This window comes from Plectropomus leopardus, chromosome 20 (assembly GCF_008729295.1).
Source record: "Plectropomus leopardus isolate mb chromosome 20, YSFRI_Pleo_2.0, whole genome shotgun sequence".
NCBI lineage: Eukaryota > Metazoa > Chordata > Actinopteri > Perciformes > Serranidae > Plectropomus > Plectropomus leopardus.
Window position 1 is genome coordinate 856,752 of NC_056482.1, and position 16,992 is coordinate 873,743.

The window sequence follows — 16,992 nt, forward strand, 5'->3', positions numbered from 1 at the left end:
AATACAGTGCTGAGCTGAACTAGAAACAAATATTCCACAAGGAAAAAAAAGTCAGACATTCCCAGTTTTGATTATTATTTTCAATATAAAAATCTTGATGTAAAAACAACAGGGTGCAAGATCTAAATCAACTTTCTGGTGCCGATAGGGGAAAAAAAAGAGAATAAATGGTTCTTTACTGCCATCCTGTGGTCATTTTTAGTTATTACATCACTACATTAAATTAGACGCCCTCTACATGAGGCTACAGTTTAGGTAAGCTAAGGATTTTGGTTTCACTTGCTTGTGAGCTTAGTGGTGAATATTACAAAACAAATGTATTTCAATCAAAAACAGCCTTACATCAGCAGATTTGAGAAGCGGTCCAGTAGTTCCCGTTCAAAGTATTTTTGTGGATATGAAAACAATGTGCACGCGAAAGGGGGGGGGGGGGTCATATTTACACGCTGAGAATCTTTGATTCTAACAGCTTGTTGAGTTCAGGTTGTTGCTAAGGAACGTTAACATGTCAAGTCTGGCCCAATCACGGTCAGAGAAAGACGTCACGTGCTTTAAATTGTCCAACCACAGAAAAGTTAGCTTCACTACCCTTTTGAAGTTTATCCAAACCTCCAGCCACTCTCCAACAGACTCTTTGTATTAACTTAAATATACTGACTGCTGAACGAATAACGCTGTTCTACTAATGAGATTTATTTTCAAGTCTTGACGAATATTTCGGTTTCTCATATGGTAAGACGGAGAGTTCGATAGTTAACTGCACAGATGCTAGAAAGGCTGCTGTCGGCTAATGAGCTAAAGCTAATGTCAGGCTAATGTGTACAGTAACTCATGCTAATCTATGCTAACCTTCAAAGTTTTAAAGACTGGCGCGCCCTCCAAAATCATCTACATTTAACGCCGATTGTATTAGCTAGGTTGGAATTAACGTTTCTAGCTTTGATTGTTTGTGTAGTTTAATTGAAATGTTAGCAAGTTAATTTAGTTTCATTGTGAGTGGGACTAATGTTAGCTAGGGTTTGCTTTTCTAATTTTCCAGACAGTTTTTGATGAATGCATTCCACAATATTCTCTTCTATTTCATGAAATGTGGCAAAAGTACAAAAGTCACCTAAAAGTATACACAATACACTTAAATACATTATTGTTCCTCTTCCAGGTGTTGACCTCCAAAATGTTGAGTATTTGTCTCTAACCCTGTTTGATATGATAGCAGCTACACTGTTATTTAGCAAATATATCCCCAGTAATTCTTTAAAAATATATTGTACTCCAGAAAAGTTAAGCTTAATCTAAAGGAAAAAGCTGGAATGTTTTGCAATCAAATTAATATTAATTTCCCCATCAGATTTTGTAACTGTATATAGAAACTGACACACCCTATCTCCATAGAATTCTATGCAATTTCATCTAAATTTCATTGATAAAGCCCAAAATGAAAATCACAGTTTGCCTCAGAGGGCTTTACAGCATACAGCATCCCTCTGTCCTTAGACCCTCACTTATGGAAATGGAAAAATCCCCCCAAAACTCTTTACTGGAGAAAAAATGGTAGAGACTGAGGGGGATCCCCCTTCCAGGTCTCAGTCTCAGAAATCATGTCTCGTGTCATTAACCCTCTGAAACCCAGACTGACATTCCCTTTCTAGTGCTACATATATATTTAAATTATTTTACAGAATTAATATTTTTAAGCACTTTTTTCATGTCATTATTTGGGGGGAAGAGGAATGGTGTTTTGTTTGTTTTTTTCTGTTTTACTTTTTTGGATAATTATTTTCTTTTTTATCGCCTTTTTTCACCCAAATTTTGAGGCAATTTTCTTGGATTTTTTACTGGGGTTTTTTGTGCTAATTTCCAGAGTCATATCTTTTTAAGTAGGTCTTATGTTTCTGTTTACTATGTTTCTGAAAGAAATCAAGCTGTTTTGCTTCAATCAGGTTTTAATTGGTTAATGCTAATCTCTATTAATAATACTGTTTGGAACAGTTACATTTGAGATTCTAAACATTCTCTGTTTCCCAGAGGAAAGCAATGAGAACTCGGTCAAGTTCGCCTCCAATTCATGTGCACGTCAACGACGCCACACCAGTCCATGTGCATGTGAAGAGCCAGAGGACGAGTCCTGCCAGGACACCTCAGGTTGGTCTGCTACTTAACTCATGTTTGGACCATTAGTTAAAGTCTGTTTGACTGTTTGTCTTTTGTTTTTACTGTTTTTGCCGATTCTCTGCACTTTTTGAAGAAACTCATAACATGTAGTGCACACCTGTTCTTACACAGGTTACTTAGTATGTAGCATAAAGGCCCAACAGCCTCAAAGCTGCTGCACACTCTGTGTTTTTAAGGGGACGACAAAAGTGGACAAGGGAAACCTCCGTCCTACAGCCAGGGTCAAAACTCGAGTGCCATGGATACCACCTGGAAAGGCCTCCACACGGGACGCTTCATACAAATGGGAGGTAACATACAATGTTTTTATCTCAGCATTGTCAAAGAGCTCATCAAGTCACAGATGTGTCACTGAAAGTGTCATTTGCACCAAGGGGCTGACGCACCGCCTTGAGATCTCCCCACCGCTCCCTGAACCAGAACCTGAACGTTCCCAGTCTGTGCTGCGTTTAGCTGACCTCACGTCAGAGGAGGAGGAGGGGCTGCACGGACGCATCAGCCAGTATGAGAGGAAGATTGAGTGTTTACTGACTGAGGTCAGCTCTCTGAAGAATGAGGTCAGTCTCTCAGCTGTTTCCACTTTGAGCAGTTCTGCATCACACAACATCCCGTCCTTATCAAGCCCCCATCATCACGCTGAGGGGCACAAACAGATTTGGCATTATATTGGTCTCTTGTTTGTCTTTATAAAAACTGCATTTGTATTTTAGACCATATTCATTGTGTGTGTGGAGACAGACAGTGACTTGAATGGACTTAAATCAGTCATTTTGTTCAGACTGTGCCAGGATTATAGAGCAGTGAAGGGATGACATATTTTTAAGTTAGCATGGCACTGGTTCCTCGTCAAAAACTTTATGGGATTTTTGCATGGGATTTTCAATTATCGCCAAAAAATAAGCTCTGTGACGAACACAAGTTCATGATACTTGCATGTTTTGTTCAGCATGATAGTCTTCACAGATGAACACCACATCTGTGTGTATTGAAGCGTAAATGAAATCTCCGGAAGTAGAAAGCTATTGTTAGGCTATAAATGAACTACACTGTGGTCGCACGACATCGGCACCCCGAATCCTTTAACTTCTGATTTGATTGAGCGCTTAATTTCTACTAAACTCTCTGCTGTTAGTGTGACCTGATGTAGCTAATGATTATGGCTATGTCATGCTAGTCTCACTAGTAGTTTCTGTGTTAGGTGTGATGACGTCTAACGTCCCAGACATACACTTCCAATTTAGCCACTTGTTAGCAAATTGGGTTTATACAGACGTATTTTATGTTTCAGAAGAAAAAGTGTAAGTATATTTAGCCGGTGTTAACCACAGACCTTATTTAAAGCATTTTACCAAAAACCCATTCAAAAAGATGAGGGGGGAGTGTTGAAGCATCCATTCCTTTTTTTTCTTTTTTTTTCGTTTATGTGAACATACAAAAACAAAATACACAACCAAATGAACATGAAGACTTTCAAAAAGGAAATATAAATAAACAAACAGATGAATGAATAAAGAAATGACATAAAAAGATAAAGAAATAAACAAATACCTTGGTGGGGGGGAGTAAAAGCAGCGGGGTAATTAAATAAATTAAAAAATGTCAATTTAAATAAGGGTGGACAATAATTAGAGAGGCAAACAAACAAATACATTTTGTCGACACAGGTGTTGGATCAAAACATACATACGTAGACAACAGGTGACTAGTTACACACTGTACATGTACGGGAGCATACAACCATAAGGGCGGTAATTGACACTGAGTTCAATAAAATACATCTACTTAAATATTTATCATTAGCACAATATATGATGTCATTTGATGGAGTTTTGGTACAGACAGAACAGCGAGCCACTGAGCCCACAAAAACCCCACAAACATGTTGTTTGTGTGTGTCCGTCCACATTGATGTCTGCACATCTGCACGTGTGCAGGTGGAGCTGCGTAAGAAGGAGCAGCTGCTGGAGCGTCAGTCGGAGCAGCTGAGCGTCTCCCAGCGGGTGATTGTGGAGCAGGAGGAGGAGCTGGCTGAGGTGACCAAGGAGCTGGAGGAGACCGAGCGGGAGAACACACGATTACGCCAATCCATGGAGAAAATGCTGGAGGAGAACGACTACAGCAGGCAAATATTATACTAACCCTTTAAAACCCGAGCAGATCGGCTCCATTTCTTCCAAAAACAAGGGAGAAAGTCAATGACTTAAACAAGAAATGATCCCAAAAATTAGCAAGAAATGAGTAAAAATTAAAGTACAAGTAAAAAACAAAAACAAGGAGATGACCTGAAAAAATGCACAAAAAATTATATATAGTTCTGCAACTTTTTAAAAATATATAAAACTAATATTAATAAAAATAGTTTCTAGAAATTTTACCCTTTTTTCTAATCATTTTCTAATATTCTTTTCTCTCTTTCTCTTGCTGTCTCCTGCTGTTTTCTCCTGTCACCTTTTTACCATTTTTTGTTTTTTTTTCCTTTGAAGATGATTTTTTTGGTGCTTTTTGCCTTCATTAGATAGGACAGCTTAAATGTCAAAGGGGGAGAGAGAGGGGATGACATGCAGCAAAGATCAGGGGTTGTACATGGGGCACCCACTCTATCAACTGAGCTATTGGGTGCCCCGTTTCTGCAGAGAGTTGAACCAATTTGCTTGTGTTTCAAAGTTAAAATACTCGTGAAAGGCGTCTGAATGCATCACAAGAAAAACTGAAGTCAATCTAGGTATTAAAGGGTTAAACACTAACAGTGCTTCACACGCAGAGAGGGCGGACAGGAAGTAAAGACAATAAAAATCTCATCTTTCTCATCGTTTTCTTCACATATTTAACTTAGAAGTTAGTATCGTTATTAATGTTACAAGACATTTACAGAAAAAGAAAACATCCAGCTGCTGTTGTGAGACAAATGTCCTGATGTCATGATCTTGTCCTTGCAGACAAGATGGGGACAGTGCGCAACAAGATAAAGATGCTCTGCACAGGAAATTGCTGGAGGCTGAGTTGGATGGGACAGCAGCTGCCCAGCAGGTCTCCTCTCTGCGAGAATCTGTGTCCAAACTGTGCGGAGCTGTTGGTACGGTGAGTCTTCACTCAGTATCTGACCCGAATGTTTGTCAGCTCCAAAGCTGCTTCTACAGTCACAGCAGTCAGCGTGACTTGGAAAAACCAAAGTTTTCTGACTTCATGGCTTTCTATGGAGCAAAAGACAGCACATGTAGTTGTCAGGAATGGATCAATGGATCAATCAATGATTTGTCAGAATTAGTTCCCACAACCACCTTCCATAAACCTCTGTCTTTGTCTCCGTGTGTCTGTCTGCTGCTGAAGAGGCTGTCCGGCTCGGAGTCCTCAGTCCTGGCCCGTCAGAAGGAGCTGCTGCTGCAGAAACTGGAGACCTTCGAGGCCACAAACCGAACTCTGCGTCACCTTCTCAGAGAGCAGCAGAAGTCTCAGGTACTGCGTGTGATGCTTCTTTGAAACAGCATCTAATGTTGACAGTTGATAAATCTATAAATACAATCTCAGTGGTTTTTATCTGCAAAATAAAATCGTGCTTAATTAAGGAGAGTCAATGACTAACTTTGATGTGTCTCGGTGGACTGTCTTTGAGCAGATGGAGTCCCTCCGAGTGTCAGAGCAGAAAGACATGTTACTCAAGAGACTGGCCGACACAGAGACAGAGAATGCTGTGAGTGTGATAGATGCTCACTGAATCTACTTTTCTTCACTTGAACTACCCATCATGTTTTGTCTGTTTTCTATTTTTTGTTCCATAAGACAGGCTGATACATCTTATATATTGTGTGTGTTTGTGTCGTTGTAAAGTTTTCCCCCTGTGGATGAATTATACTCTATGACAAAGCTTGCCCTGCTTTCCTTTTACAGCATCTGGTGGTGAAACTCCAAGAGAAGGACAGAGAGGTTAATGAACTCTCCAGACTTTTAGATACTGAAAAGGTACTGTGAGCTCCGCTGTCTGCATTTCTGATGCTTCTTACTCTGACCGCTGTCTCAAACAGGGTTCCAGCACAAAGCCAAATCATACTGAGGCATCTAATCCTGTAGCTACAGTCTGTAGGTCAAACAGAATACCTATTTGTCCATAATTTAATTTCTGTTGTATTTTGGGAATGTAGGACAATACCAGGAGCACAACGGAGCTGTCCAAGAGTCTGGAGTCAACCAGAGCTCATTTACAGGGACAGCTCCGGAGCAAAGAAGCTGAGAACAACCGGCTCACTGTGCAGATAAAGGTCTGTCATGGGATGTCTGTTCTAGCATGTCATGGTGCTTAATTATCATTTATTGCTGTTGATAGGAACTTAGTTTGTAGATGTGGTTTGAGTTGTTTTGTCACCAAGGTCTCTGCAGTCAGACTCATCATGTCTCAACTGTTGTCTGATAATCTGCTCTACAAATGGAAAGCACAAACATTGACTCCAAAGCTGTAATCCTTGTTTTTGTCCTCTCCATTGCTTCAGAACCTGGAGCGAGCAGCCAACCAGCAGAAGGCGGAGATGGAGCATCTGACGCAGCAGCTGGTGAGGCTGCAGCAGCAGGCCAGTGTGGACAGAGAGGCTCTGAAACGAGCAACCAGAGCGCAGAAGCAGCGGGCTGAGCGCAGCGAGGACACTGCAGGACAGCTTAGCGTCCAGCTGCTGGACATGGTAGGGTTGTGTCACAGAGCGTGCTGGCTGTTTACTGAAGCTTTACAAAATACAAAGGCATGTTAAGTTCATATATTTACTCCTTACATCCTCACTAGATGTGCTTGTTAATTATTAGATCATTGGCCATATGTTAAGAAACTCTTACTTAGTTATTCCTCTCGGTATCGGTTATTTTTCAGTTCCGTTTTAAAGAGAGCTCCAAGCCCCAAAACAACCGTTTGAAACTTAATCAAATAAAAACCAATCCACTGTTAGAAAAAAAGAACATTTTGATGTGTTTTGGCACAGGAGAAGCAGGTGGAGGAAGCGCTGTCAGCAGCAGAGACCTGGCAGAGTCGCCATGCCCAGGAAGTCAAAGACAAGAATAAAGTGGAAATTGAGCTGTTGCTGTTGAACAGGTAGGTGCAGCTTTGTGACAGCTCCAGCTGCAGACGAGTGGAAGCATCTGTTGTTAGGATAATCAAATAGTATGGAATTCAAGATTTGGCACCAACTTAAGTTTGCATGGAGGAGCTCTTTGCAGCTGACAGAAGGCTAAATAATGGCATGCAGCGGAGTGACGGAGCTGATGTTTGGAATAATTAATAGAGCTATAAAACTTCATTAACATTTTAGTCAGCTTTTTTGTTTCGGTTTTCAAATTGGCAGTCGTGCTACGGAGTCACATTTAGACTCAGACCAGGTTCAAATAGTGTACTGTCAGCATGATACCTAATAGTGTTTCATTCAGGAGAGAATTGAAAATTGTCTTAAAGATGTAGTTATTTGAAATAATACAATAGGAGGCACCATAGGACAGTTGTAGTATGAGAGGAGAGTGATGTCATTGTTTAAGGGGGGGAAGTGATGCCATGAGCTGTACATGGATGGATGTGATGGGGAGACTGTTGGTGAGCTCAGCGGAAGGACTCCTGGCTGCTGGTTGTGATGGACATTGTAGGTGAATTGGTTTTAGGCAGAACTGTTTTTTGACAGTGAAATGTGCTGACAGCAGGAGAGAAAAGAACAGTTTCAAAATTTGACAGCAACGAGATGACTGACTCATTGCTCAGGACAAAAGAGCGAACGTCCTCCGTCGGCTGATGGAGTTAGAGAGAGAGAGAGAGAAACAGATGAAGAGAGACAGCACGAAGAGGACTCCTGGCTGCTGGTTGTGATGGACATTGTAGGTGAATTGGTTTTAGGCAGAACTGTTTTTTGACAGTGAAATGTGCTGACAGCAGGAGAGAAAAGAACAGTTTCAAAATTTGACAGCATATATATATATATATATTATATAACGTTATCAGGTGTGTGTTGCTAGAGAGGAGTCATAAGGCCTCATGCAGAACAGTTTTCTAATCTCATCAGAAAAAATCATACTTTTTTTCCGTGGAAACCTCCAAACATGACGTGAATGTTCTTAAGAGAGTGAGATAAAAGAATTTCCAGCCTGTCAGGGTCTCGGGTATCGACCAACAGGTAATTTACTGAAACACAGATGAACCTGCTACAGAGAAATCCTCATTACAACAGGCTTTTTCCTTATACAAAAAAGTTAATATATTTAAATACGATATTAACATGCCTCAAAACAAGTCTGTGAACTGACGAGGAATAAAAGTGACTGCTGCTTTGGTCCTATACAGTAAATGAAAATCTGACAGCTGTAGTGTCATGTGATGTAGTCGTATAGCGGAGCTGACAGAGCAGCTGCAGAGCACAGGAGATAAAGGCAGAGCGGAGAGAGAGGCCCTGCTGGATCACCTGCATGGACTGACCACAGAGAGCACTGCTGCCAAACTGGAGAACCAGTCCCTCAAGGTAAAGCACCCCACAGTCCACACAAAGCTTAAATTCACTTCTCACTGACAACACATTTATTCAACAGTTCCCTTCTACTCATTTGTTTTACTTTTGTGTCTGGGATAACATCCTTCCTGTCCTCGTTTTTCACTCCAATACACTTACATATTACATTAGGACGATGGAGTGTCCCATTAATCTGATAACTAAAGACACATCATGTGTTCCTGTCAGGCGACAGCGTCTGCAGTGGAGGAGAAGCTGGTTTTGTCTCAGTCAGAGCTGCAGCAGGTCAAAGCTTCAATTCAGCAATATGAGAGCCTTCTGGACAGCTATAAGATCCAGGTATGTGACGTACACTATGATTCTAGAAATGCAACAGCTGTAAACTGTGATGGCACAGCAGATTACAATCAGTCCCCATGGACACATGCTGCATTCATGTGACGTCAGAAGGTTGGATTTTCTGAGTTCTTCTGACTTGGTTGTGTTCATGAGCTTTGAGGTTGTAAAGTGGGAACAACATGGAAGCTACAAAGAAGATGGGCTGCATTATACTAAGAGTGTTTTAAGAGGCAGCAGTTAACATTAATACTGTATTACACTTAACATGTGATCAAAAATGTATATTTAATACATGAATTAATAAAAACATTTCTAACCATTGACCAAACATTGACTTTTTCCTGCCATGTTTATGCTTTTATGTCGTCAAGTCGACAACTTGTGTGTCGTGTTATAAAATAGCATTGTTATCAATGTTAATATACTGGCCTGGCATGCTTTAGAGTTCAGAGTTTGCTTGCTTACTAATAGATAATAATAGATGCAGATACTAAAATGTGCCATTTATAAAAGTAAATGATAGCTACAAGGAACAAAATAACCAAATGAATATTATTTACTGTCAGTTGTTGACACTGTTTCCATGCTTTCTGACATTTCTGCTGCTCTGAAACATCACGCAAAAGTCACAACTCGAGTATCATCAAAATTTCCCAATTTTCCACTTGTAATTTCGACTTTGGAGGGGCATTCATGTGCTCGTAAGTCATAATTACGATATTTCTGAGGAGCACCTGAAGGCAGCAACAGTTAATGTTCAAGAAAAGTTTCTTTTTTCTGTTGACCAACTGTGAACAGGTTGGAAAAACCCGTGCCGAAGCAGATGAGTACCGTGCTCGGCTGGCTCAGGCAGAGCGTTCAGCCCAGGTGGTGCGCGGGGAGCTGGAGCAGGAAATAGAGGAGGTGCGCAGGGACCTGCTGGGGCGGCTGGCAGAGCTGGAGCCTCTTCCAGAAGCTCTACGACGTGCCGAACTCCAGCTGCAGGAGGCTCAGGACAGGGAGCGCAGCCACGAGAGACGCAGCATGGAGCTCAGCACAAACCTCACTGATCTGCGCATGAAGGTCACAGCAGTCCTACACATGCAAGCTACATTTAGTATCATAAAACAATGATAACAGTTCCAAGTGCTAATTTGAAAATCAACCAGATATTACAGCATTTACTTTGAGAACATGATAGTTGCCTCCATCCTACATTTTGCATCATATTTTTTTGTTATTTACTTTCTATTACATTTTCTTTCAAAGGAAATAGAAAATAAGTTGACACGTGTGTTCACCTGACACAAAAAAAGCTTAAAATAAATCAAAAACAAATCAAAAAGCTAGGGGAAGATCCTGCTTAAGTAAAAAATTAAATCTGAGCAAATACACATACATGTACATTTTGCACTGCAATGTGTAACACCATGTCAGTTTTAGTAAGAGCTCTGGTTAGGTCACCATATACTCGGATATACAGTCCACGTCATGTGACAAAAGACTGGTCATATGTTGTTCAGGTGGAGACTCAGGGCAGCCAGGTGGAGCTTCTGAGACAGAAGAACAAGGTGCTGCTGGAGGAGAACAGACAGCTGCAGCAGCGAATCGAGACTTTGGAAAGGTCAGTTATCATTTCTGCTTTTATTCACTGGATTTGACGGACCAGAAATGTTTTTACTTTTTTATTTATTTTTTTTTAATTAATTTACACATAAAAATTAAAATCTGACAGCATAACAATAGCTTGCACCTTATGCAACCCATCAAGCAATTTCAAAAAGCCTGCAAGCAAACTGGCAAGAAACAAAAACAAAAATAGCAACATCAGAAACTGAAAAAACAACAAATAGATGAAATGCATATTTAAATTAAAAAATAAATAGAAAGGAGAGTTAGACTTACAGACTGTTAACTTGCTATCATACTGTAGCAAGCATCTGTTGTCTTAAGCACATGGTTGCTAAGAAGTGTGACCATACTGAGTTATACTCATCTACTGAGCCTAAAGTCATGCAATTTTTTTTCCAAGTTTAGATATTTTTAACATTGCATCAGTGTGGTCTTGAATGTGTGGAGTGCTGCTGTCTCTCCATTTGTAATAGGTCATGTTTTTGGCAACAGCAAAAGCTGCAGACATCCACATATTATGTTGTCGGTTAGGCGATGGTGACAGAGTCCCTGTTATACAGAGAGCAGGCTCAGGCTGAATACAAACTTTGCTCACAGCTCAAATCTTCTTCAGACTAAAACTTTTGAACAGTATCACATTCCCATAACACGATAAATATGACCCTTTGCTACAGAGGCATTTCCAACAAGTGTTTGACCTAAATCTGACCCTCCACATCTTTGAGTGAGACATTTTTGGAGACAGACTGACCTTGTTCCAGTCCTTTTTTTTTATCACATTTTAGATCTCTGGCACAAGCCCCTTTCAGAGCTGGGAAATTCAATGATTTTTTATTTATAACTTATTTCTAACTATTTATAACGATAGATATCTTTTGTTTTTGATTGAGAAATATATTTTGCCCGTAAGCATTTAGTAGTAGGAGGCTGTTGGTGGTTATTCTGCCTGATCCTTAAAAGCAGTACCTGCAGTTCTGGCTGACTGGCAGATTGGCTCCATTATCCATCTTATCCCTGTATAATTGGTACCATGTGATGGGTGTATGCCCTGTTGTTATAGATTGGGTATCCCAAATTGGTATCCAACTATGTAGCTTCTTCCAAATATACTACACAAAACTTTCAATAGAGAGAGTTTTCAATATTGTGGGCTCCCACCTCAGATAAATAAATTTGACAAATGCCCCCTCCCACACCCATCCTGTTGAAGGGATATTGATGCATTTACTGCAATTCCCATAATTTAATAGTTCCTCCATCTTAAACACTCTGCAACTGACAACAAAACAGTCTAGACTGATAAACAGCACTACAGGGAAGAGGAAAATATGATACCCAGATCTGCTTCCCACCTGGCTTTAACTTTTAGACTGCAAAGAATCTTATAAAGCTTTGGGTTAAATGATTTAAGCTGCATATTATTTACCAATAGAGATTCTACAGGAGAAATAGTCCACCAGTAAACTCTTGAATTAGACAAAACAAAACTTCTAATTTGCAGAAATTTAAAGAAATCTTCATTGGGGACACCATACTTGCTTTTTATTTGCTGGAAAGAAGCCATCTTTCTGTTAGGACTCAGTGCACTGATGCACTGTTTATTTATGTTGTGGCTTTCCCGGCTTGTGTCATGTTGCAGAAAGCTGGAGGAGGCCGGCAGTCAGAACAGCGACCTGCTGGCCGTCATTTCCAAACGTGAAGACACCATCCACAGCAATCAGCTCCGTCTGGAAGAAAAAACGAGGGAATGTTGCCTGCTCAGCAGAAAGCTGGAGGAGGCTCTGAGTGATGCTCGACAACAGGTCTGAAACTTAACATTGCTCATACAAAATGTGATTAAAGGGTACAGTAGTTGATCATCATTAGCACCGCAGCAGAAAGCCTAGCCTCCTCACTCACTGCAATGACACCTCAGCGTTGGCTCAGCGGGGTGCAGATGCTGAGGTTCTTTGACACAGAAAAGCAGCCGGGCTGTCCAGCAAAAAGTTTAACCTGAGCCCACACCCACTTACACTAAAGGGGGGGAATGTAATTTTTAATTTGTAGGCGAGCTTGCATGGAGTATATAGGACTCAGTGCACTGATGCACTGTTTATTTATGTTGTGGCTTTCCCGGCTTGTGTCATGTTGCAGAAAGCTGGAGGAGGCCGGCAGTCAGAACAGCGACCTGCTGGCCGTCATTTCCAAACGTGAAGACACCATCCACAGCAATCAGCTCCGTCTGGAAGAACACATTTTTTATAAATATATACCCTTTATTCCATATATACACTTTATTTTGAGCAGTGTAGCACTAATAGCAGCATTAATTGGAAATCAGAAGATGTCACCATTCCAAGACACTGGAATCATGAATGTGCTTCTTACTGTACACCTGGAAAATTATTATATAATGTAAGAAAAAAAATTCAACCTTTCAGAAAATTTTGGGTCCCTTTATTAACATTCTGTGCAGGGGGTGGGTTGATGCTGTACAACTTCTTGTTTTTTCCCCATTCTGATTATTTCTGATTCATTCGTGAGTTTAAACACATATGTGAGTACTTCCACATGTCCCTTAGCGTTAGTATTCGTACAACTTTTTCTCTATATACTTTTAAGTAATAGTATCCCTACAGTTAGTGGGTTTTTTTTGCTTCCTTTCTTTTGTTTTTGAAAAGTATCTTTGTGCTTTTACTTCTACTTTTTAAAATAATATTTTCAAATGCTCAAATGGAAACCTGACACATTTTTGGAACAGAACAAATTCCTTGTATTGTGTTAACTATACCTGACAATAAATCTTTTTCTGATTCTGATTCTGATTCTGAATTGCAATGTAATATGAGCATCTGTTAATTAAAAAAAATCTTTGCAAAAAAACCCAAAACTTTTCATATCAGTTATATCAGACAACATATAAGCTGATACCAGTGTATCTGTAATAGGCCAATATTGGCAGATAAAATCGGCTGACTGGTCAGGCTCTATTGATCAGGCTGTAGTGAATGCTATCAGGGACATATAGGGAAATATCAGATGTCTACTATGTTTCACCCACTGTTGCCCAGTAATGAAGTCCAGTGGATCATATTTATCTCCAGATATCAGAGACCAGAGGACTTGCTGCCACCAAAGAGCGCTCCACCCAGTCCAAGATACTGGACCTGGAGACTCAACTTAGCAGGACTACCTCAGAAATCAACCAACTGCGACGCAGCAAAGAGGAGGTAAAGGCCCGCATTAATTTAATTAATTTACTCTGAATGTGCATGAATACACTGTCAGCAGGTCAATAAGCTGTGTATTTGTGACACTCAGGTGGAGCGGAGGTACCAGAGCAGACTGCAGGATATGAAGGATCGCCTGGAGCAGTCTGACAGCACCAACCGAAGCCTGCAAAACTACGTCCAGTTCCTCAAAGCCTCCTACACCAATGTGTTTGGAGACTTGGCCCCTGGCAGCTCGCTACGGGCCCCTTCACCCATCTGACAGCCCACCTGTCCAAGGTGTATTTCAGCACACATTCCAAAACAGTATAGTGTCTTTAGCCTTTTACTATTAGATTGGCAAACAAGAGCTGGAGGCTGTGCAGATGACAGGCTCCGCCAGCTGCCTGGTTGCCACTTACATACCATTATCAACCAGCTGGATGAAGAGAGACAGTATCTTTTGGCTGATAGTGGGGCTTGTAGAAGAAGTCCAGATTTATTTAGAACTGAATTGGTAGACAGTTTAATATGTCATTTGACAACGAAATTTTAATTCTAAAAATGGCTCCTTTGTTCTTAAAGCCCTTAAATGTAGGATTTGTGTTTCGACACAACTTCTGCTGGTCATGTCAAAACACAGTGACAGACAAAGACTATAAAATAATGCATGTAGTTACCATGACGTCACCCTTTGGGTTTTGGACTATGTTAAAGGCTCAAGTTTTGCGAGTTGGCTGTTGCCACCTTGTTTTGTTTGGAGCTAGAGATGACCATATTTGAACAAGAGGCTCGAGCTGTGGAGGAGCGAGAGGTTGATTTGATCCAGAGGCTGTGGTGAGGTCTCACAGACACCCTGTCACCCAAACTGGCCCCGCCCTTAATTCATATCTCAAAGCCTTAATATAACATCAGCGGGTGAGTTATACAAAAAAATCACCTCCTCATACAGTTGTCCTGAATGCTGAAATTAGCTACAGAGACCAAAAATGTTTGCACCAGGCTGTAAACATGTTTATTTCTGCTGTAACGTGTTGGGTCTTTCAACATGGTTGTCTGTGGGGATTGACTTGCTTTTGGAGCCAGCCTCAAGTGGCCATTGGAGGAACTGCAGTTTTTGGTACTTTGTGTTAGCTTCATTTTTTTAGCCTGCTTGGTGACAGACAGTAAATTTACTCTGCGTACACCCCTTTCCACCATAATTACATGTAAACTGCACTCAAAGGGGTGGAAGTGAAGTGAAAGAAAAAGGCAGCAGGAGTGCTAACGGTGTCCCTCAAATCAACGGTGCTCAACAAACAGATGTCAAAAATACACCAAAAAACTGCTGTGGCAAAAACTAAAATCATAAATGTAAATAAAAGAAAATAAAAATACACCAATGCGTGTCAACTTGCGCCATCCTTGTAGTTTTTTACCCTGATGACATGAGGGTTATGTGGTTCACACTAACTGCACCAAGCACCTGTAATTTGTAGCCCTTCATCCAACCAACTCTCTCTTGCTGCTGCTTTTACCATTAATCATTGTACCATCCCGCTGTAATTTTTAAAACGGCCTCGCAAGTCAGCACTAATATCAATTAGATATTGCTGAAGAACAAATGAAGCCTTACAGTGTTTAATCCACTGCTGTGCAAAAATGAGTTGTTAAAAGAGAAAGAGACAAAGAAAAGGCTGTGCTTGGTGCTGAGGACATTTTGTAGTTGTTTTTTTGTTTGTTTTTCCCTATATTTTCTATTCCTTCAGAATTTCTTTTTTCCGCTTCAAGACCAAACACCAAATATTGTCTTGTGTTTTCAGTCTTTTACAAATGTTTTTTCACCATAATGACGCCTTGAAGCATTTCAGATTTAATGTTTTCCCCAGAAAAATATGTGATTGGATGTTGAAGTCAGTTAGTATTTTACATGCCAAAAACAACGCTTATTTTCTTTGTCAAGACTTCACAGTATTTTATTTTCAACTTCAGCTAGTTATGATATACAGAATTATGTCTATTACCAGAATTAACATACTGCATTTGTACTGCAATATACACAATTATTGGTTTGGTTTTTTAAATTTATACAACTCTGTAGCCAAGCCATGACACAATGTGTGCTTACATGTTTACAGTATGTGCTCATTGATTGTATAGAGCTGAAAACATTGGTGCTATCACTGTCTTTTGGCTGGTACAAAACAGTGTGTGTCAAAACTGTTAGTTTGGGTTTACAGTTTGATATACTGCATTAGTGGAATCAATAGTAGTTTTATATCTGAATAATTTATATCCACTGTGGGTAACTTAAAAGCGTCAATAAAACAACTAAATCTTTTTTCCAGCTGAGTCAAACTGACTGAAGTTGAGTCTCAACTTTTCTTTTGTACGTGTCATACAGTGATACACAGAGGACAAACTGCACTCTCTGCTGTTGGTCCATTGACATAGAATTAGTGACTGGGTCTGTGGGCCTGTTTTGTAGTCATGTGTTTGTCAAAAACAAAAGCCGCCAGTCAGTCATTATAGCTGATGTCATGTTGTCCCGCAGCAGTCGGTTTATGAGCAGCCCCATCAAAACAGTGCGCCTCTGCTGAATTAACCCTTTGAAAACTGACCTAAATGATGTCTTTCAGAAACATGGGGAGAAAGGAATGAGCAACTTAACATGACTTTGACCAAAAATAGTAAGCAACTAGTACGACGTTACAAGAATATAACATGAAAGTAAGTTAAAAACAAACAAGAAAATTACCCCAAAAAGTGCTGAAAATTAAAAATAATGTATGAATAAATTTTTTTTTGTGGCATTATTTAAAAAGTATATAATTTATAAATATAGTTGTCTGGACATTTTTACCTAGTTTTTTTTTTTAATTCATTAAAAAATTGCATTTTCTTGCTACCTTTTACAATTTTTTGCAATATGTTGGACATTTTTTTCTCAAGTTTCAAAGGGTAAAATAGTTTGTGGGAGTTGTCTGAATACAGCACAAGAAAACTGATGTCGATCCAGGTTTAAAATGGTTTGGCTTAAGATGAACTTCAAATGACATTGTCACAATGAAAAATATAAGATGAAATGTCTCTTTAACTACTAAATGTAAAGCTTTAGGTAGCATTAGGAGAGGGCAGTTAAAAATGGAAATGACGCAGGCAAAATCTTGTATCAACCCATGTATAACAGCTCATGAACAGATGATGTATTGTCTAAAAAATCCTTGTGGCAGTCAGCTGAT

The 16,992-nt window shown here is 40.0% G+C and overlaps 1 protein-coding gene across 1 annotated transcript; it reads left to right on the forward strand.

Annotated features, from left to right (window-relative positions):
- Nucleotides 1–612: 612 nt before the first annotated feature.
- Nucleotides 613–15,480, forward strand: odf2a (outer dense fiber of sperm tails 2a). Its single transcript, XM_042509237.1, has 19 exons — nt 613–732; nt 2,026–2,142; nt 2,349–2,462; nt 2,547–2,729; nt 4,107–4,294; nt 5,109–5,250; nt 5,500–5,625; nt 5,786–5,860; nt 6,058–6,129; nt 6,309–6,425; nt 6,654–6,839; nt 7,131–7,240; nt 8,510–8,645; nt 8,862–8,972; nt 9,771–10,034; nt 10,475–10,575; nt 12,223–12,385; nt 13,667–13,792; nt 13,884–15,480. Exons 1-19 carry the CDS (start codon nt 730–732, stop codon nt 14,052–14,054), a joined length of 2,505 nt encoding a protein of 834 aa, XP_042365171.1. The 5' UTR covers nt 613–729; the 3' UTR covers nt 14,055–15,480.
- The last annotated feature ends 1,512 nt before the right edge of the window (nt 15,481–16,992 follow it).

Excerpts from the sequence above, each read along its gene's own strand:
- odf2a (XM_042509237.1), top strand. Across the intron at positions 6,840-7,130 it reads GCGTCCAGCTGCTGGACATG|GAGAAGCAGGTGGAGGAAGC; the intron begins GTAGGGTTGTGT and ends GTTTTGGCACAG. Across the intron at positions 12,386-13,666 it reads TGAGTGATGCTCGACAACAG|ATATCAGAGACCAGAGGACT; the intron begins GTCTGAAACTTA and ends ATTTATCTCCAG.